The 22110-nt window shown below is 35.7% G+C and overlaps 1 protein-coding gene across 1 annotated transcript in view; it reads right to left on the bottom strand.

Annotated features, from left to right (window-relative positions):
• The window catches only part of LOC143194440 (BBSome complex member BBS7), a 55890-nt gene that overhangs the window by 18621 nt on the left and 15159 nt on the right, over nucleotides 1–22110 (bottom strand). Inside the window, exons 6-10 of the mRNA XM_076401237.1 lie at nucleotides 19766–19955; nucleotides 6327–6517; nucleotides 5568–5688; nucleotides 3303–3458; nucleotides 1403–1602 (exon numbers count right to left, since the gene is read on the bottom strand). Of these exons, the coding sequence (XP_076257352.1) occupies nucleotides 1403–1602; nucleotides 3303–3458; nucleotides 5568–5688; nucleotides 6327–6517; nucleotides 19766–19955 (858 nt within the window). The remainder of the gene's footprint in view (nucleotides 1–1402; nucleotides 1603–3302; nucleotides 3459–5567; nucleotides 5689–6326; nucleotides 6518–19765; nucleotides 19956–22110) is intronic.

The following is a 22110-nucleotide window of genomic DNA, read 5'->3' as shown; positions in this document are numbered from 1 at the left end:
GTCGGGAGATACTCTCAACTTGACCTAAAATCAAATAGATTGGTTTATTAGTCAATTAAAAAGCCAATTTGCAAACATGGGATTTCAATTTGCAAACCAACTAGTGATCCAACGAACCCAAAACTTAAATCACAGTAACGTGGAAGCAATACAGCTACTGGACGATACGTAGGAAATCAAAAAATTGAAGCGAAGTGTATTCTTAACTTTAGCTTAAGTAGTTTAGTTTCGTTTTAATTTGAAAAAAAAGTACAACAGAACAGTATTAATGAATTAATTTTAAACTTAATTTTTTAATATTGTACTAAGCATATTTAATGTAAGATGTAATTAATTAAAAAAATACATTACCAACAGTTTCAAAAAAATATTGATTAAATATTGTGTTCAAGAATTCAATACTGAATGGTGTAGTACTTGCCATTTGTAATGGTATATAATGTTACCACTCTTTAGTATTAGTTGTAATTTTCAATATATTTCAATATATTTCAATAATCAATATAATCGAAACAATTGTTTTAAATAATAGATCTATAGTTATATTTGCATAATTTATTTCGATTATTATAATCTATCGAGATATTTCGATTTTGGAACTCATAATCAAACATTACTATTCGTAGTTGTTATTCATAATTTCGTAATGTTATTAATAATTAATAGTTAATAAATATCAAGGACTAATAAAATCAAAGAGGCTGATCTATAATACAATTATAAAGTCAATTTGGACCTATGGGGTGCAAATATGGGGTTGCACTAAAAATTCAAATCAACTAGTCATACAACGCTGTCAAAACAAGGTTCTTCGATTGATTACCAATGCCTATCGCTACGTAACCAACGAGGAACTGCATGATGGCCCGGAAATCAAATGGATTTGCGAAGTTATCCAAGATTTCGTCTTGAAACACGAAAGAAGATTACTAAATCATACTAACGTGGAAGCAATACAACTGCTGGACAGCGCGCAGGATGTCAGGAAATTGAAGCGAACAAAACCATACGAACTTATATAAAGTGTATCCCTTTGGTGTAAACTATATCTATAACTTATTATAATTTTATAATTGAAGAATACATATTGATGTATTTTCTCGCACTTGTCTTGCTTGTGAATTAATCTAAGTACATAGGAAAAGTTGTAATAAATTAAATATAAATTAAGATTGTACTAAACGTGTCTAATAAAGATGTTATATAGAAAAAAAAATATATCAAGGCAATCGTGGCATTAAATTAAATGAAATTGTTAACCCTAAATGGAATAAAATATACTAACTTAATTTTATAAAACAAAAATTAATTTAACTTAATTTCATATACTGCTTTAATATTATTTGATTATTATAGTTGTTATTTTTGTTTCTAAATAATGAATGTGTATTAAACATATTACCTGCTGTCTTCATATTCGTGAATCCTGTAATGCAGGGATAGAGCTTTTATATCAAACTGTAGTAGCCTGCTACATTTTGGTTGCAGCATCGGGGTAACGTATGCTTGCAAAAAGGCCTTTTCACTTTCGTGTGTTTGTAATTTCAATTCGATGCGATTGGTATTTGTCTGACATCTATATGTTGCTAATAAAGTACCAGGCTAGAATTAATTAAATATATTAGAAACATTTGACCTGCGTATAATTATCTAATTATAAATTTAGAAATATAGAATACAAGTTCTATAAGAAAGATATAATAAGACCACATAAATCACTCTAGCCGTTTCTTTAGGAGCCTAGTATTATATAATGCAACCACTACGACCTTGACTATCGTTTTCCATTAGATAAAAACCGTCAGTATCACTTTGTGTCATAGTTCATCAAGTTGGCCTTTCTTTCCTTGAATACATTACACTACGCCAGAATACATTACCACTTCTTGTGGATTAATGTCATACCATATACGACAATTCATCATGAATCCGGTATCATGTTGGTACAGCAGGATTTCTTCACAAAACATCGTCAGTGTTAAGAACAGCCACAACCGTTCTGACCTCGAATAATGTTAATTTCCTGTTTTTCATAACGCTTTCTATGATCTTGATCCAGGGCTCTTTGGAGCTACTCCTGCTTCTTCCGCCAACATGTCGATTTGGTCATAGAAGTTTATATGGAATTCATTCGTTTTTCATTCAACTCATTTGTCTAAACCATTATAATCTGCGTCTCTAGATTTGTTTCTCAATTGGGCATTGGGCTCGCATCTTATACAAATGACTCTATTTATAATATGATCTTGTAGAGAAACATGTAAAATTTGCCTTAATCATAATTAGTAATTATATAATTAGGCATATTTAATTTCTATTTGACTTTTTCTATGTTGAAGGTACTGTCTCCGATCGGCAAATTAGCATAAGCAGAACGTACAGTCGTTAAAATAATATTTCCCCATCGCCCTTGATCGTATCAGCTATCACCTGACTCCAGCGATTTTACCACATTGTTAGCTTGTCATCAGAAACCTCAAGCTTACAGATGTCGTGTAACAGCGCCAAGCCAAATATTAGTCTGTAACAGAGACAGAGCCAAATATTAGTCTGTAACATTTTCTCTCTTATACACACATCTCAAAAGCCCCTGTAGCTCGACAGATTCGATTTATTCCTTCAGGTGTAGATGCCATCCTATTTTCCTATATTACTGATCCCTATACTAAGCTACTCCTCCACTTGCTCTAACGTTGAAGATCTCCATTCGCCAGATTAGCTTAAGACGATTGTAAAATCATTAAAATAATATTTCCCCATCATTTGGGAGAGTCCAGCGATTTTACCATATTGTTGGCTCTTCATCAGGAAGTGAAGTTTCTGGAATGTTAATTGCTGGAAAGCTACTGAAGTCTATAGTAAGTCATGGTTGTACCGCTGCATGAAGAACTCTCTCCATTGTTCGAGACTCTCACCGTACGACGAATGTTCCATTCTCTATGAATGATGTCGTCTAGTAAATTTATTCTTCGCGTTCAATCTCCTTAATTGTTCCAATAATTGAGGTCTATTTCTAAACTCCGCTATTACCCAGTCATCGAGCAAATTACATTGTCGTTGATGCAAAAAGTTGACTCTGTAGGGCCACCCTCTGCCCTAAAATGAAGCCAACGCATACAACGTTTGCATTAACGAACACTAATTTTGATATTAAATATTTATAATTTTCCATAGCTTGCCATAGTTATTTGGCACCAGTAACTGAATAATAAACTATAGATTAAACAGCCCATTAAAAACTACCAATATCAATCCGTTCAAATTAAAATGACCCTATACTTCATATTTTTATTATACGTTACCTTAGTCTCAAGTGGATCATTGTAGCTAACCACAGCAGTATTCTTTTCCACGTCCAAAAGCTCCACGCGTGAGTTGCAATGTATCAAAATGTTATCAATGGCTGTTGGCGCTTCTAGCGTCAATAAATATGTTGCTGATTCTCGGTTCAATGTAAACTAGAATAATTTAACATTAACACAGGTGTGTATCAATTTATTGTTATGTTATATATTAATATTAGGCGTGCGGCTTAATTTTTATATATTTTTTATCAGACTTAAAATTATGTTTAAAATAAAAATATTTTCGTGATGGTGATTTTCAAAGAAAATGCAAAACTTCATAACAATAAATTAAACGTCTATATGAGTTATATACTCAGAATAGCACAGTGTATGATAGCAACTGATAAATACCATATATAACACTGCGTTCTATAAAATTCCAACAAGAAGTAAATGTTTTTAAAGCACAAGAACCAATTAGTAGTGTTCTATTACCTTCAGGTCTTTCAAGTGAGGAACATGAGGAAGGAGGCGTAATTATAGATAAAAACATTAACAATAAATCAGTATTAAATCAGGTAGAACTCATATAGAATCAGGCAGAAGTATCTAGATTCTTTTAGTATCTTTTCTAAATATTAGCTATCGAGAATCATCTTTAACACGGAAATTCATATAACAAAAACGAGCAAGCCGATTCTGCTACTAACGTTCAACTAATCATCAGTATAAATAACAGCCAATTTTGAACACCATGAAGCCTTAAGGCCGGTTACTTCAATATTAGTGTCAATCAATTAAGTTTGAAGATGTTAGTCACCAATTGCCAATTCTGCTGGACAAAAACTCGACCAAAACGCAGGAAAAAATTAACTTGGAAATTAGGTTCCATATCTTTCAAACACAATATATATGGCCTTTCACTAATCACCTAAAACCGTTGACTTCCTGTTTCTTGAGTGACTCAGAAGATAAACCTGAGAATTTGGAAAGGGAAAATGCGAAGTTGTCACTCAAGCGGCCTAGGATACAGAAAGTTGAAGAGATGATCTTATAGAAAATAACAAATATTTACAAAGTTAAGGTCAGTAATGTCTTTTTCTATGAAATAAATTGTTCGAAAAATAGTAAAATTTAATTCACGCAGATAATACATATCCCGTCTAGTAAAGCAGCCAATACACATCATAGATGACATCAATATATTACCAATTGCATTTAGTATAAATTTATAATTAATTTGAAACTCCAGAGATTTATTTTTCATTTTATCCCAGTTAAAAGGAGAATGCTGCGTAATGCTGATGAAATACGTAACTAGTAAACTACATTGCTAAATATCTGGAAAATTCTACAAAACATTAGTGATAACTAGAAGTCATAAACCGGCAAACTTTGCTTTTAGCAGATTATTAAGTTAGTGGGTTTTTAATTGTAAATATTTTTAACATGTTGCAACCAAACTGAATACTAATATGACCACACTGGCTAAAATATTTAAAAAAATTAAGAACAACATAACGTCGGATTCGCCAAAGAGAAAGCATCCTTATACAAAGAGGGTGACAAATTAAGATCATTTTTATATTAGCAGTATTCGCAACCAAATTTTTGAAATGTGTAAAAATAGTGAGTAGTTTTTTCGATATAAGCATAATTTAAAAACAATTATTTCAGAGAAAACTGTCTGGTGTATTAGAACTGCTCTTTATAGATCATCCCTTTATAAATTGTTCATACACTGGGAATATACTTTTTAAATGATGTAAAAATAACCCACAAAAAGGACTAATGGAACTTGTAGATATTGCATTTAAAAGAACACAATTTTTAAAAGCATATAATAAAATTAAGGAAGATTCGTTATTTCAGTTAGTGTATTTAGATATATTTATTTAGATATTTAAATATATTTATAGATAATATATTTATATTTGGTATATTTAGATAGTGCATGAATATATTAAGATGGGCATTAAGATGATAATAAAAATAGTATAAAAACAACATGAGTTGATAAACAAGGTAATAGTTAGAATAGCATTCGGTTAAGTTTTGTTAAACACAATGTTTTTTAATAATTCATTGCTGATATATCATCCTTCATACTGAGAAGAAGTGGTTTTATTCCTGGGGCAGAGTTAATGTTTTCCTCCAAAGGAAAAATAAACCAAAACATATTTTTCTCCGGTTTGAAAATGAACTGTTAAGAACTTGGAGCAAGCAAGCGAAGAGCAGAAATCGCAGCAAGTGGATCGACATATATTACATTATACCTACCGTAGAATTAATTGAAATTGGTGGTATAGCAGATAACTCCATTACTCCATTATTTTGAGTTGCCGTCTGATACTTCTCCCTTTCTTTGGATAATTTTGACTGCAAATCCTCGATTTCCGCTCTGAAAATAAGAATCTTCTATGAATAACTTTAAATTATTTAAGACACATTGTTTTTTAACGACAACTTTTATTATTTGAAAACTATTCTGCAAGAGACCCAACACTTTTAACACTTATGAATTAATTTCAAAGAAATTTCTTGAACATCTATTTTAATTTTAACGTTTTATATTTTTAAATAAAGATATATTAATTCGATTTTATATAATAAATTTACATATATGAATTGACGATTTTCAATGCTGTTATGTATTAACTTTACTGAATTCGGTTAGTATAAAATTAATTTGTGAAAATATAATCAAGAATTTAATTTTATTTCAACAATTTCATTTGTTTTTTTGGCACAACCTTCTTTCAAACATTACCTCCATTAAAATATCATCCTTTCCAGATCGTTCTCAGATAATATTCAATAATCTCAAATAATTATATTACCAACTGATGTCGACCACATCAAGTAACCATCAGACATCAAATTTCCAGAACCGTAGTGTGAAGCCATGATAATTTTCGATACAAGTACAGATAAAAAAATATTTCATGAAAAACGATTAAGTGTATTTTTCCGTTTCATACTAATATAGTATATATAAAAGACTAGCATACACAATTGTTTAGGAATAATATTACTTACTTTAGTTTGTTAATTTTCAATGAAGAATCTGTTGTGAAGATAAAACTTCCAGTGGAGCCATCAAAATTAACGTCCGTAGCTTGCGTTGTTAGACCGAATATCCGACCGCTATATGTCACTGCCAAAATTTCATCGTATCCTGCTGCTCCCACAATCCCACATTTAATAGATGTTATACTTTCGGTTCCACTCTAAATAAAATATAGATGTAATTATTGTTATATATATACTATATATGCTACAAATATTCTATATATGTTTAAACCTGTAAAATGTCGTCTTAAAACTCAGTCAAATGACATTTTGCTTTTTTAGACAACATTTAAAAAAACATATTTTTAACATTTAAAAAAATTATTTTCGTCATAATTTATAGTTAAAATAATATAAAAAGGAATATCTTAAAGCATTCTCATCGAATATGTGGTGTTTATGACAATGAATGTGTAAGAGTATGTCAGAATTAGATTACGGACAATGAAAAGTTGATCACGTTCGACAAAAATATACAAAAAAGATATTGGTTGAAGCCCAATTTGCACCTGTTAGGAACCAATGGCAATGATGCAAGCCATTACAAAAATTGTAGGTTTTCTTCAAGTATTTAATACAAATATCCAGTCCAGTTTAGCGACCTAGCACTGCAAGATTTTAATACGGCACCCTTCTAAAGATAAAACGTTATTGCCCTGTTATATTCAGTTGCTTATCCGCGATTATTAATAATATAGGACCTAACAAAATTCTGTAGGTGCATCTGCGAGGCAAGCACAAAGTGTGTAGTGTCTGTCAGGTTTGACATATAGTATATCCGATAAAATAGCCGATACATATCGCAATATAGCCTCATTGAAAAGGAAGAAAAAGGAAGAGAGCGCCCATCACTACACCTCAGGAAAGCCAGCTGCTGAAGGACGGCGACAAGGCGAAACAGGCAACTGCTTCCAAATCAGAACCCAAGCCGGCCATTCTATCCACCCAATCGAAAGCCAAGGCTAACGTACCGCCTTCGATTACTAAATTCGCCATCAAACCACTGCAAACTAAGCCAATCACCAGGATGGCCCCACAGCCACTACCGAAACAAATCTCGACTAGACCAACCAAGTCTGCGCAGGTAAGTATCCAGGCCACTAACCAAACCTTAACTTCCATAGCAAAAACAATGCGAATCGTTTCAGCGACTGTTTCTCAAACTCTCTCAAAAGAAAAAAATCCACCAATAGTGCTCCGTGACAAGAATATATTCATGGAGCTCATTAGAATCACCAAGGCACAATCAATGGATATTATAACACGAAACAAAAAGGAGGGCATTTTCTTATTCGTCGCCACAAGCGACGATTACCGAAAACTCACTACCCTGCTCGAGGAAAGGAATTATCCTTACCATTCCTTCTGTCATCCGGAGGAGAGAGCATTCCGGGTAATCATAAGAGACTTCCCAGAATCACTATATATTGACGAGGTACATGAACTTCTCTTTGACCAAGGCTTCTATCCCAAATTTGTGCAAAGATGGAAATTAAAATCCGGGATAGAACTGTCAATTGTTCAGGTAGTTGTCCCTCGCGAAGAGCGACAGATCATCTATATGACCACACTCGACGTCATCACAGTGAAGGTCGAGGTCCAGAGGGGAAACGGCCAGCCAGTGCAGTACTTCAACTGCATTGCAGTGCAGTTCTGCATGGAGTAACCAGGGTGACAAGAAGCTAGCCCAAAAACTAGCCAGCTCCAGCCACTACACCGGAACTTAACTTCCCAGTGTAGGCGTTACTGATCCGCAGGCTTTCCTGCAAGTGATAGCCCTGGCTCACCAACTTGCTCGTCTTTTCTCAAATGTCGCCGCCTAAGCGGCAACATTTACCTGTTTCTTTAACTTCCAGCAGCCTTTTAAATCTTCGAAATGGCTGTTCCAAAATCTCTTATACTGATGACATGGAATGCAAACAGCCTATGCGAAATGCAAGCAGAATTGGAAAACGTCATGACATTATATAACGTCGAAATTGCTCTCACCCAGGAAACTTTCCTGAAACCTTCGCATCGTCTCTCTTTCGAACACATTTTTGTCTACAGAAACGATAGAACTCCGGGTCGAGGGGGTGGAACCGCCATTATCATCAGAATAGGAGTCAAACACGAGCTCCTACCCTCTTTATCCGCAAACAACTTCGAAACAACCTCCATTAAAAAAATCCCTGTACAAAAAATCTTCTGCATTCGACTATACCGAATACCGATCACTCGTCGAAGAAAAATCTCCAAAAATAACAGGTGGCGATTTCAACGATTGGGTAACGCCATCGTAGCTTTAAGTGCAGATCTAGGCTACGGTCTTACCCTGCCAGATGAACCCACCCATCAACCCAGTACGTAGTGAATTTTACATTTTTACATTTTCCAAATGTACTAAAATGATTTGATTGATCTAGAAGAAATTATTGTTATGTATAAAAAGAATCGTATCAATAAATTTTGTTACATTTTTAACATATTTAATCGAGTCACTAATAGCTTTTCAAATGTAACAATAATCGTATTAAAAACGTTCAGTTTTAAACTATTGTTCAGGACCAGTTTGTGTAACCTTTAACTTCATACTCACATACTCGTTTCTCTCTTCAGTTTAGCACTTGTTTTAAAAATTGAATCTATCTCAGCTTGTTATTAATGCAGATAAAAAGTCCCAATACTTTTTCACAAATTTAAAACCTCCTCAGCAACTGCGATGCGTTACCAAAATTCGCAGATTCAAATTGCTTGAACTTACAATGTTTGCTTAAAACAATATATCAAACTAAGTCGCCAATGCCAACGATAAACTTAAATTATATAAAGCAATATTTGAATAGACTCCACTCTTCCAGAGAATCTAACAAACTTTTTTCAATGAAAATCCTTCTGTGTTCTTCATTAAAACTTCCCATCGCTATACTGTTCCAGCGAATAAAATGGCCTTAATGCGACTAAATTCAAAATATGACTACCGCACAACAATGACTTTAAATTCTGGTTGGACACCACCACTTCTATTACCGCCCAGGTCAAACTGTTATGTAATTGTACAACAAAAGAAGTCTGCAAGTGCTGCTCCTTAATTTTCCGACTTATAAACAACAAATTATGAGAGGATGTTTCATGATACAATGAAGTGTCCCCTGTGGCTTTTGTTAAGCTAGAGAAAGAATTTTTGTCGGCAATAAAAACAAAATACTTTATTTGCATATGTATGGTAAGAAATCACCTGATTTCGGCGATATATACCGTTCATTTTTATTAATTACTGATTACAACTAAAAAATTAATTTTTAAAATTAGATTAAAAAATTTATTAGAAATATCTAATTACAGGCCATATTTAAACATCGACTGTATATAAATGTTCGCCTTATTAATTACGCAGGTCTGCAGCAAACAAGCCGTTTGAGCATTTTTAACTAATTTCTATGTATTTTGGTGTGTTGTATATTAAAGGTTTGATGGATTCACTTAAGATACAACACGATACACCTCAATAGCGTCTTTTTATAGATTCCAATTTCTGAATTCCACTTTTATAAGTCATTCCTTACACCTCAAAGAAACCTGCAATAATTTAATTGCAATAAACCATGTTTAGCAGGTGTGCGGTGATTTTAACATGTTGCGTCCCCCAAGAAACTTTAGTACCTCCACATAAAGTTCTTTTGCCATCGCTGCACATAAAGTTCGGATTGATGAAGCAATTTATAAAATCACTTCTCAAAGATGGAGATTACCTCAAATATATAGTTTCAAAATTTGCAGCGCGATTAGACGACTTATAGATAACCCTAAATTAATCATGATCGTGATGGACCCTCAAAGAGAAAGGTGGATTGCTTTTAAGGAGAATTTTGTATGCCATCATGAAGACCCTAAATATAAACAAATCGTCAATTTTTTTTTAATTTCCAGCTTTAGGTTTACCAATTAATCTAAAAGTACTTTATCTTTCCAGAGTATACCTTCCAGAAAGTTTGGGAGAAGTGAGTAAAGTGCAAAGTGAACGATTTCACCAGAACATTACATGGGTGGAGAAAGTATACCAAGGAAAATCGGGAAATAAGCGTCTCAGACTTCTGTTGCACTCTTTAAAGAGACCTTACAGGTCCTTACCATAACTGAAAATGTACAAAGAGGATCCTCACTGGGAAAAAGTAGTAAAGTAAAGTTTGTAGATGCAATAATATTTTTCAAGTGTATTCTTTTTTATTTTCATTTTTAATATAGTTACGCGAATTGTCGTGACTCGGAAGCAGACAAAGATTATTCGCTATGGAAAGCAATCTTTCATTCAAAAGACCAATTATTGGAGTACCGCTTATTAAAAATGATCAAAATCAATGGTTTCGACGCAACGATAAAAAGCTGCATTATTCGCAGAACATTTAACTAGCGTATTCCAACCAAATAATATACAATTTATAATAGATATAAATCTTGTTTATCAGCCCGTTGCAGCTGTAAATCTGATTTCTCCAATAAAAGTTTACACAGAAATTTACAACACCCTCAATCCTTAAAAGGTTCGTGAACTGATGATATTTTACCTGGATTATTAAAAGAGCTGTCACGAAAAGCATGCATGTTCTGGAATGTTTTAATGTTGCTCGACTAATTATGCTTAAAATACCTGGCAAATCGTCAGAACAAGTTGGATCTTAAAGGCCTATTTCCCTGCTGCCTGCGATATCAAAATTAATTGAGAAACTGCTGTTAAAACGTATTAAACTATTTATAGAAATACCATATTTTTAGTTTAGACTTCGAAATCGCCACTCGACAATCGACCAAGAGCACAAAGTAACAGCGGCTGTTGAAAAGGCATTCGAAGGAAGGAAATATTGCCCTGCAGCATTCCTGGACATCTGGAAATGAGCAAATTGCTACCACAGAATTATCGTCGACTGCTGGAATCATATCTTTTCGAAAAAAAAACTTAGAGTCTCGCATGAAGGACCATTCTTGAGACCACGCCTGTATCTGCTCTACACTACTGACATTCCAACAACAAAATAAATAATACTTGGAACAATTTCCGACCACACAGTTATCATGGCAGAAGATGTATTTCTGTCTAAGGCTGTAGCAAAAGTACAAATAGCAGTTAACAAGATCTACAAATGGACTAGATGCTAGAAAATACGAAATACGGCGAAATGAGAAAAACCTAATTATATCACCTGATGGATGCCTGATCCCTCAAGCAGAATCAGTCAAATACCTCGGAATATATCTCGATGGTAGGGTAAACTGGAAAAATCACGTTCGACAAAAAACAGAGTAGATTAGTCTCAAAGTCAAGAAACTGTACTGGTTAGTCAGAAGATACTCTCAACTTGACCTAAAATCAAAGATATTGGATTATCAGTGAATTCTGACCGGCCAATTTGGACCTATGGGGTACAAATATAGAGTTTCACTAAGCTATCAAACCAACTAGTAATCTAACGCACCCAAAACAAAATTCTACGATTAATTATTACGAATGCTTATCGCTACGTATAAGTGGATATATAAAGTGATCGAAGATTTCGCCTTAAAACATGAAATAAGGTTGTTAAATCAGATCAACATGGAAGCAACACAGCTACTGGACGACACGCAGGAAATCAGAAGATTGAAACGAATCAAACCACACGAACTTGTTTAGTGTAAAAATGTATTTTTAACTTTAGCTTAAGACATTAACTTTGTTTTAATTTAGGAAATACATACTGATGTATTAATTCTGTACTACTCGTGTATTAAGTCCCACAGAACAGTAGTAATAAATTAATTTGTAAATTGAGATAGCATATCGCATATTGAGCATATCTAATATAAGATGTAAATAATTCCTAAAAAATTGTCGAGAGACGCATTGTCCAATGACAGAAGGGAAGTTCGGATTCAGCACACCCAAAACCACAAATATTACGTCACAAAACCTAAAAAAGTCTTGAAAAAATTAGAGTTTGGATACTATCAATAAATCAACTCAATTGGATAAAATGGAGAATTAATGTGGGGAACCAAACAACAATATTGTCGAAATATTGATTTATCTTTTAAGAAAGATTGGACACATTGATATTTCTTCAAAAAATGTTTTTATTATGTATACCAAGAAATTTTCAACCACTGTGTTTTGCTATATTTAATTAAATTTAATAATTTTATAATTAAATTTAATTAAATATATCGAATTTAATTAAATAACAATAACATATAATTAGGCCAACATAATCGAGATTGATTAGTATTGGGAAACTAAGTAACAAATAAATATCATAACATTTCTGTTTTGTAACTTTGTTCTAAATATTTGCAAGTTTCACCAATCTTTAAAACATAATTATTCGTACAGTATTAGTTGATTGCGTAACTAATACCACACGTGAATTATAAATTTCAGCTGGTATATGTCAAGGCAATAATGCAAGTGAGAAAACATGTTTAAATTAATTAAAAAATCTTTTAATGAACTGATAATTCTACAATGGTTTTAATGAAACAACCCTTCGTACTTTTCAAACAATCGATAGAATAATTTCACGTATTCATTAAAAGGTGTTTTCGATCGAGAATAGCAATCCAAATTAGAATCATTGTGAATTAATAATCGTTATGGAAATTCTACTCCAGAAAAGCCAAATATAATTGGGCGATATATTGAATTTAAATGCATATGCAGAAACAACTCTGGTAGACAGTGGTTTTGGTCTGTCAAACTGTAGTTGCATTTAAATGAGATTAAACGGGGACATTCGCTGAGGAGTTGGTACACTGATAGTAAATGCGAACAAAAAACACAATAGAGTGGACTATCTATATTCAGTAGATAACCGTAAGTGAACGGATAATGGCCAAGTCTAAGCCGATTGTCATAATAACGTGAATCTTGAGTGACGTTGGTGGTAGGTTTGTAAAGAAATGGCTTAATCTAGAAGAGTTTATTGTCAGTGAAGTTTGACCTGTAGTATTGAAAGATATTGTTAATGTATTCTTTAATGATAGCAATGAGATTTCTGTGGTAGGGTGATCTATGTATGGAAAGCTGACTAAAAGCTCCCGTTCCCGACCCGTTCATTACCAGATATTCCCTCGCGAGAAGAAAGCTATGCCAATGAGACTATGAAGCCCAAGGAGGAAAAAGAATAAAAGAGAGTAGAGATTGGGAGAGAGGGTGGAATTACCAGTACAAAATCAACGAGCCTATTAGGATTAATCCGGGTTTATGGTTGAAAACGGTTATTTGTTGGAATGTGGCGTACAACTCAACAAATAGAATAGAAACATGATCAGATAATTTAGTATAAGTTATATTGCTTTTGCTGTTACTGTTGCTGTAAAGAGCAAAACCAAGCATCACTACTAGATTTGGAGCTATCTGTAAATATATAAAGTTATGGTCAAAATAGCTGGAGAAGAGCTTGCGGGCGGAATTTTATTATAAGAATAAAAGAACAATAGTAAGAAGTTTGGAGGAAAATGAGTAGGATTAGGAAATGCTGGAGGCAGCTGCAAGTTAAGAGGTTGCCAATCATCGCTGATGTTCCGGATTCAGAAGGAAGTATATTAGTTGAGTCACCAAACCAAAAGTAGTCTTACCCACTTTTGATCACACCAAAGAAAGAATAACAACTGGCCGTCGATAAAGTGCTGTTTAAAGCTGTTTAACGAAATTAAAAACACCGCGGAGTGCAGACATACTTTTCAGAACGCTCTTTTATAAAAAAGTTATAAATAAATAAGTTAATATTGGTATCATAAAAGTGCCGGTCATAAAAAGTGATGACCTAGTCTCAACCATTGCAGGATGAGAACATGATTTAAAACGTGAACTTTTGAACGTGAAATTTAAAATATTTACCTTCTATCTAATTTACCTTCTAGGAATTTTCTTTCCTATTTTCGGAACGGTAAATCGAGCGATTAAAATATGAGGGGCGTAAAAAATTTAAATTAAACATTTAATAACTATTAAGTGATCTGTACGGTTAATTTCAATACATAATGGCTAATCCACAACACAGTTCTGTTGATTTATCAATTCAATCACCAGCTAATCACCCCGAATGGAACACCGTTACAAACAAAAAATGCTTCAGAAGTCAAGAAGAACAAGTCGTCCGAAAACAAACGAAAATCAGCGACTATTGGCTTCAAAAACCCATCCAAACATACAACAGTTTCAGTACCCTGATAGAAGAGACAGAAGAAAACCAGACCAACAAAGAAAACAACCAAAAGCAATTCGCAGACCACCCGCAGTAATAATATATAAGGTAGGTGTTATCAAACACCTGCATGACTTGCTCAAGACAATATGTAATAATTACACATAAAAACAATCGGATTTGAAACAACGAATATTCAAGTGTTTGACCATGAATAGTTCAAAGTGTTAATAAAGGAATTGAACAACAGAAATACGCAATATCATACTCTTCTACCAAAGTCCAGAATATTTAAATTTATCATAAAAAGACTACATTACGCCACAGATTCAAACTCAATTAAAATAGCCCTAGCTGAACAAGGCCACGAAGTTGTAAATATACACAAGATAAAACATCATACAATAAAGGAGTTACTGCCAATATTTTATACTGATTTGAAGCCAAAAGAGAATAATAAACATGTTTACGAGATTAACTATTTGGACCACGATGTCATTAAATATGAGCCACCAAACACAAAAAGAATCATCCCACAATGCGCCAGATGCCAAGCATATGGACATAACAAAACATACTGCCGCAAGTTGTATAGATGCGTGAAATGCGCAGGAGAGCATGCGACCAATAATTGCACACGCAAAACACCATAAGTAAATAAGTGACGATAAAGTAAAATGCGTCAAGTGTGACAGTGACCATCCTGCAAATTATAGGGGATGCCTAGTCCATAAAGATTTGCAACAAAAACTATAAACTTACAGCCACCAAAACAGCCCTTTTTGCTGTTAAAATTGCTTTAACTTTGGTATGGAGTTTATAATATTTCCAAGCTCGGAAAATTGCTTGTTTTGAGGTTTTTCAAATGATTTACAATAATCATCTGTGCCTAGAGTTTTTTTTGCAGGTCTCTGGGTGAGCTGCACTAAGCTCTTTTCAGAAACCCAGAACCAGACACCAGCTAAACCGGCACAACGGTCAGACCAAACTGAAGACCCAGACGACGGTTTCAACTTGGTGAGAAAAAAGAAGAGAGGGTCCATCACTCCGCCTCAGGAAAGCCAGCTGCCGAAGGCCGGCAACAAGGGGAAACAGGCAACTGCTTCGAAATCACAACCCAAGCCGGCCATTCAATCTACCCAATAGAAAGCCAAGACTAACGTACAGCTTTTGATTACAAAATTTGCCACCAGGCCAGTGCAAAACAAGCCGATCACCAGGACAGTCCCACAGCCACTACCGAATCAAATTACCACAAGACCAACTCAGCCTGCGCAGGTAAGTAGACAGGCCACTTAGAAAACCTTAACATCCACAGCAAAAACAGTGCCAATCGTTTTGGCGACTGTTTCTCATCTCCTCCAAAAGAAAAAATTCCGCCTATAGCGCTCCGTGACAAGAAAAGGTCCATGGAGCTCATTAGAATTACTAAGGCACAATCAATTGATATTATAACCCGAAACAAAAAGGAGGGAATTTTCTTATTCGTCGCCACAAGCGACGATTACCGAAAACTCACTACCCTGCTCGAGGAGAGGAATTACCCTTACCATTCCTTCTGTCATCCCGAGGGGAGAGCATTCCGTGTAATAATAAGAAATATCCCAGGATCATTCTGCATTGACGAGGTAAGTGAACTTCCCTTTGATCAAGGTTTTCCTCCCAAATTAGTGCAAAGATAGAAATTAAAATCCGAGGTAGAACTACCAGTTCAAGTAGTTGTCTCTCACGAAGAGCGAGAGATCATCTATATGACCAAACTCGTCATCATCACAGTGAAGGTCGAGGTCCAGAGGGAAAACAGCCAGCCACTGCAGTGCTTCAACTGTCAGCTTTTCGGGCATTCCAGCTCGTATTGCCGACCCTCCCGTGGTGCGTTAAATGTGCCGAGCATCACGACACTAGATCCTGTACTAAAATCCCAGAAGCACCTGGGAAAATTGCGACCGAATCCAGGCCTCCACAAGGTTCTGCATGGAGTAACCAAGATGGCAGAAATCTAGCCAGAACCACCCAGCCTGCTCCAACTCAAACTCATGCTCCAGCCAATGCACCGGACCTTAACTTCCCAATGCAGGCGTTTGCTGACCCGCAGGCTTTCCTGCAAGTGATCGCCCTGGCTCACCAACTTGCTCACATTTTCAAAAATATTGCCACCTAAGCGGCAACATTTACCTGTTTATTTAACTTCCAGCAGCCTTCTAAATCTTCGAAATGGCTGTTCCACTTATTACTGTTACTGATGACATGGAATGCAAACAGTTTATGCGGAAAACAAGCAGAATTGGAAGACGTCATGACATTCTATGACGTCGACATTGCTCTCATCCAGGAAACTTTCCTGAAACCTTCGCATCGTCTCTCTTTCGAACACTTTTTTGTCAACAGAAACGATAGAACCTCGGGTCGAGGCGATGGAGCCGCCATTCTCGTCAGAAAAGGAGTCAAACACGAGCTTCTACTCTCGTTATCAACAAACAACTTCGAAAAAACCTCCATTAAAAACGTCCCTTCGTGATTACATCCCTGTATAGGAAATCTTCTGCATTCAACTATACCAAATACCGATCACTCGTCGAAGGAAAAATTCCAAAAATAATAGGTGGCGACTTCAACGCTCACCACCCCAATTGGGGGTGTTCCAGAGCGAACCCCGTGGGTAATGCCATCGTAGCTCTAAGTGCAGATCTGGGCTACGGTCTTTCCCTGCCAGATGAACCCATCCATCACCCCAGTTCAGCTTCTCAAGACGCAGCAAGATTCCGTGATTTCTTTATTCTTCAAGACGCAAATCGCCATTCCGAAGTTCGAGTCCTTGACGAACTAGACTCTAATCAACGTCCGATCCTTCTCAAACTGGGAAACTACGCAACCACTCAAGTTCCACTCACAAGATTCGGGAAAAAGGTCGACTGGAAGAACTACCAATCTCTTCTCCTGGAATCCGATCCAATTCCGAAAATTAACACTCCAGAACAGCTCGAGGAAGCCGTACTCAAACTAACTCATGATATTCAGTCTGCTAAAGAATCTACCACAGTCTAAATTTCATCAGAACCCCCACCGTGGAGAAACAACCTTTCCGCCCCTCTTAAACGTGAAATTCGCATCAAAAACGGTGTATGCAGATTAGCTCGATTCACCCTTGATGCTGCAGATAAAAGGGAGACGAGCAGAGCATGCAAGGGGGTAAGAAGGGTCGTCTCAACCTGGCGAGCGATGAAATGGAACTCATTTCTCGCGGACCAAAGACTGGATGACCCCCTTCTTTATGACGTGTCTCCAAATGCCTCGTGGGGAAGACGTACAATGTCATCCCCCCCTGAAGTCAGCGGTTACAGGAAATTCCGCAGTCAGTGACCAAGAAAAGTCGAGCTCCTCGCAGAGATCTACGAGGCTCAGATGAAATGCCTCCCACCCGCAGAAAACACTAAAGCTAAATACAATGACACTATCATCAACGAATCCAACTCCATTAAAAGCCCAGTAACCCCAGCCTTTCTACTCAACCATTTCTTGTCTCCAAAGTCTCTACAGACTATGATCGACAAACTTTAAACCAAAAAATCTCCAGGTTTCGACGGAATATCGATTACTCAGTTAAAAAAGCTCCCGCATAAGCAGCTCGCGAAACTGCCAAACATCATTAACTCCATCACCAGCCTTCTCAGTGCCATTTCGAAACTTGCCGAAAGGGCAATACTCCACGCTCTCAACTCCTGATAAACATTCCTGGTAAACAATTCGGCTTTCGCGCTCACCAACCATCCGTCCATCAGGCTACCCGTCTGGCCGCACACATCCATCACGCTTTTGACCAACGTAAAAAGCTTGGAGCAGTCCTTTTGGACCTAACCAAAGCCTTCGACAAGATCTGGCATGGCTGTTTGATCGCAAAATGCGTGCGATTTGGCCTCTCAGAAGACCTAACCGCTCTCATCAAGTCCTATCTATCGGACAGATCTTTCCAGGTCAAGATCAGGAAAACACTTTCCAGTCGAAAACAAATCGATGCTGACGTACTTCAAGGTTCCCCGCTGACCTCAGCCTTATTTAATCTCTTTATTTCAGATCTGCACTGCTGAGAGAATGCTGCACATTGACGTCGCGTTTTACGCTGACGATACTGCTTTCTTCACGGCAGCCAGGTTCGAAGTTACAATTTATGAAAGTTTACAGAAGCAGCTCGATCATGAGGTCAAGTAGTTCAAATTCTGGAGGTTGCAAATTAACCCCCTGAAAACCCAGACCATTCCATAAAAAGCGTTATGCACTGCGCGTCTCGCAACTTAAGATCGACACCGCAATAATTCCATGGCTGGATAACGTCACGTACCTAGGTCTCCATTTCGACCGACGGTTCGGTTGGTATTCCCAAATCCAGAAAACAATTCAGAAGGGTTCGGGGATAGCAAACCTGGTATCTTCTCTGATCTGCCCAGAAGATGTTAATTCGGACCGCACTCCTCTACGGATCAAATGTCTACTTCAAGTTTGTTACACCCAACCAGGTCAAGCGGCTTCAAGTTTTTCAAAATAAGCTCATCAGAAGAATCTTAAACGATCCCTCGTTTGTCAGAAATATTCAAATTTATAGCGAAAACTGATATTCAAGAAATCATGTTGGGAGCTTAGCACCGCGTCACCTCTAACCTCCCACCTTTTTCCAGGCTGAAACAACCTCATCTGTCGCTGCAGTCATAACTTTTACGACAGTATTTAGTCATGTGTTAACTCAAGTTCGCGAATCACTAGAATCGCCGGGTCCTCGTGCCCAATAATGGCTGGTCATATACCCAAATTTAATGCAGTAGCAGTAGCGATCCACAGGGGTCAACTGAAGCACGGTTTCCGTTTAGTATATTGGTAAGCCTAAAGGCAGACCCACATAACCCGGTCCAAATTGTCACTCCAGGGCAAGTCTCCGCGACCAGGTATGCGTCATGCATTCCACCGCCTGGTTTTAGTCCAGAACAAAAAAAAGCTGTATCAAAATGAATAAATTCTGTAGACATTTGATAACATCAGTACCACTCTAAATCCAATTTAATAGACTGATTCGGTTATGTATTCCGACACATCAGACAGCATTCTGTCTCTTTTGTTGTCTATGATAAAATGGGAACGAGAAATCTGTTCCGAGTTTAGAACGAATTTTACATTTTGCAAAACTTGCTTACATCAGCAAATAGCAACATATTTAAGTGCATTGGTTGTTTTATTAGACCGGCTGTTCATATATAAACATACCTCAATAAAAAGTAAATAAGCACTGTCGTGCGGGTCATATATATTAACATAGTATACTTCTATGTTACCATCTTGTCGGCCCAGTATAAGGTTCTTGGATCCATTCCCAGTCATGTCGTAACTGTCGATACACGTAATAGCGCTAGAATTCTTATCATTCGAAATTAGCCATCGTTGGAAACCCTGTAAACTAAAGATAAAAATATATTATCACGGGATACACTGTAATTCAAGTTAACATATTGGTCTAACAAATATTTCAATTAATTTGTAAAATGAAGGTATAGTATATCTAATAAAACAGCCAATGAACTTCATTAAAATTGATGTCAGGACGTCGCACGAATTTTTTATAGGCTTATTCAGTCAGCTAGATGTTTTGACGCATTCTGCTTCTTGTCAACTAGGGTAAAATGAGAAGAAAAATACGAGTTTTAAACGAAATTTACATTGTTACAAAATATATTTGGCAGTATATTCATCTACAACGTGCATTGGCTGTTTCATTGGAAGGACGATATGGGAGGCGTTGGACAGTGATTTTGAAGGAATAATAACTTATTTGTTTTACTTTTTTTTAATTATTTATTTTAGAAAAAAAAGCCGTTTGAATTCTAACAGAAAATCAAACGAAGCAAGATCTTTAAAGACATGATCTTACGTACCACAGACGAAGTTCCAAAAATTAAAACTAGTGCAAACATATGTATGCATACATATGTATGGCCTGCTTATATCGAATCTTCGACGATATTTGGAACAGGTTATTGTGAAACATGTTTCTTTCAAATGCATATTCTATCATATAACCATCAACGATGAAGTGGAAAAAATATCAGAGTGCGTTGCGAAAAATGTCACAAATGAACATGCATCTACTGCATTTCACAGCATCTTCAGAGTTAAATTACAAATAGTCAAAACTGGAAACGCGTCAATTGACTGGTGATTATGCTTGTAAAATAAACAAAGATGTACCAAAAATATTGGACCAAAAATACAATAGCAACAAAAGATTGGATAAGAGGGTTTCTTAAACCACAACCGTCACCATCCATACGGACTCCGAAACCTACCAGTCTCTCAAGAAACAAGCTTTAAAGAAAAATTATGGGAATTGTCTTCGAGAATATTAAAACAGTGTATAAACTGCTATCTTCACTCGACTACTTTTTTGACTATTTACGATTATCGACTGTATTCAGACGATAGTTTCCAACGCTCATTAAAGCCAGAACCAAAATATGTATCAAACGGGGGAAATCCAAATACACTTATACAATACACACAAGTTCATTTGGGCCGTACATAATTTCAGATATTTGTATAATAATTTAAGACTACTGGTTTTCTTAAGAAGTTAATTATCAAATATATGGCATTTTTTTATTTAATATTATATGGCATATGCAATACAATACCTAAACCTCCCACAGAGGTCTCCAAACTACCCAGCTAATAGATAGTTTAGCCCCTTGTGAAAGGTTTAGAAAATATCTTACAACTTTCAGATTGATTGTATCTGTATAACTGTTCTTCGCAATAATTTGATCCAAATCTATGTGCTTACTCATGTTAGAAATAGAAATTTGATTTAGTTGGAAAATAACACTCTTATTACGTAAAAAAATCCCAATTCTCCCCAATCTCAGTCTAAACTAACAAAATAACGATTTTTGATCAAAATTCAACCTTATTCGTCACTTGCTTAAAAGTTATTTATTTCAGACAATTTCATATTTGTTTTCAAAATAGGCTCCAACTTCGATAATCACTTATTCATGTGAATCCACCCTTCAGCTAATATTGTGGTTAGATGTGTTGAATTTCAAAAGGACCAAAGTTTAACTTACGTTAAACCTTAGATTTTCATAAAATTTTAACACTTCTTTACTGTTGTTGATTAAATTTAGGATTTCAATTGTGGTTTAAAGAATCCCACAAGACGAATGTGACAAAATCTACTACAATTAATAATTATGAATCAACGCAGGCAGAGAATGTCAAATAACTGGGAAATAATCGAGTCGACTCTTAACTTGGAGAAAACATATATTAAAAAATCGTAAGCAACTTAGGCTGAAACTTCTTTACAAGGGAGTTCCTTAAATTATCGTTACAACGTATTGCTGTATAAATCAATTCTCTACAGAACGATTTGTTCAACCTTCAATCCAACCATCCTTCAGAGAATCCTAAATAAAGTGTTGAGTATCACGCAACACCCCGTATTACATCTCTAATTCAGCGCGATATGAAGCACATAAGATATGTAATTTAAAAAATACCGACAATTTCAATACACCCGAATACACTCGTCAAACAAATAAATATGTGCGATGCAA

The sequence above is a fragment of the Rhynchophorus ferrugineus genome, unplaced genomic scaffold (genome assembly GCF_030347505.1).
Source record: "Rhynchophorus ferrugineus isolate W39M unplaced genomic scaffold, kcgeb_rfMv2 rfM3, whole genome shotgun sequence".
NCBI classification, from domain to species: Eukaryota; Metazoa; Arthropoda; class Insecta; order Coleoptera; family Curculionidae; genus Rhynchophorus; species Rhynchophorus ferrugineus.
The sequence above is the reverse complement of the archived record's forward strand: the minus strand, read 5'-3'. Positions and strand labels throughout refer to the sequence as shown.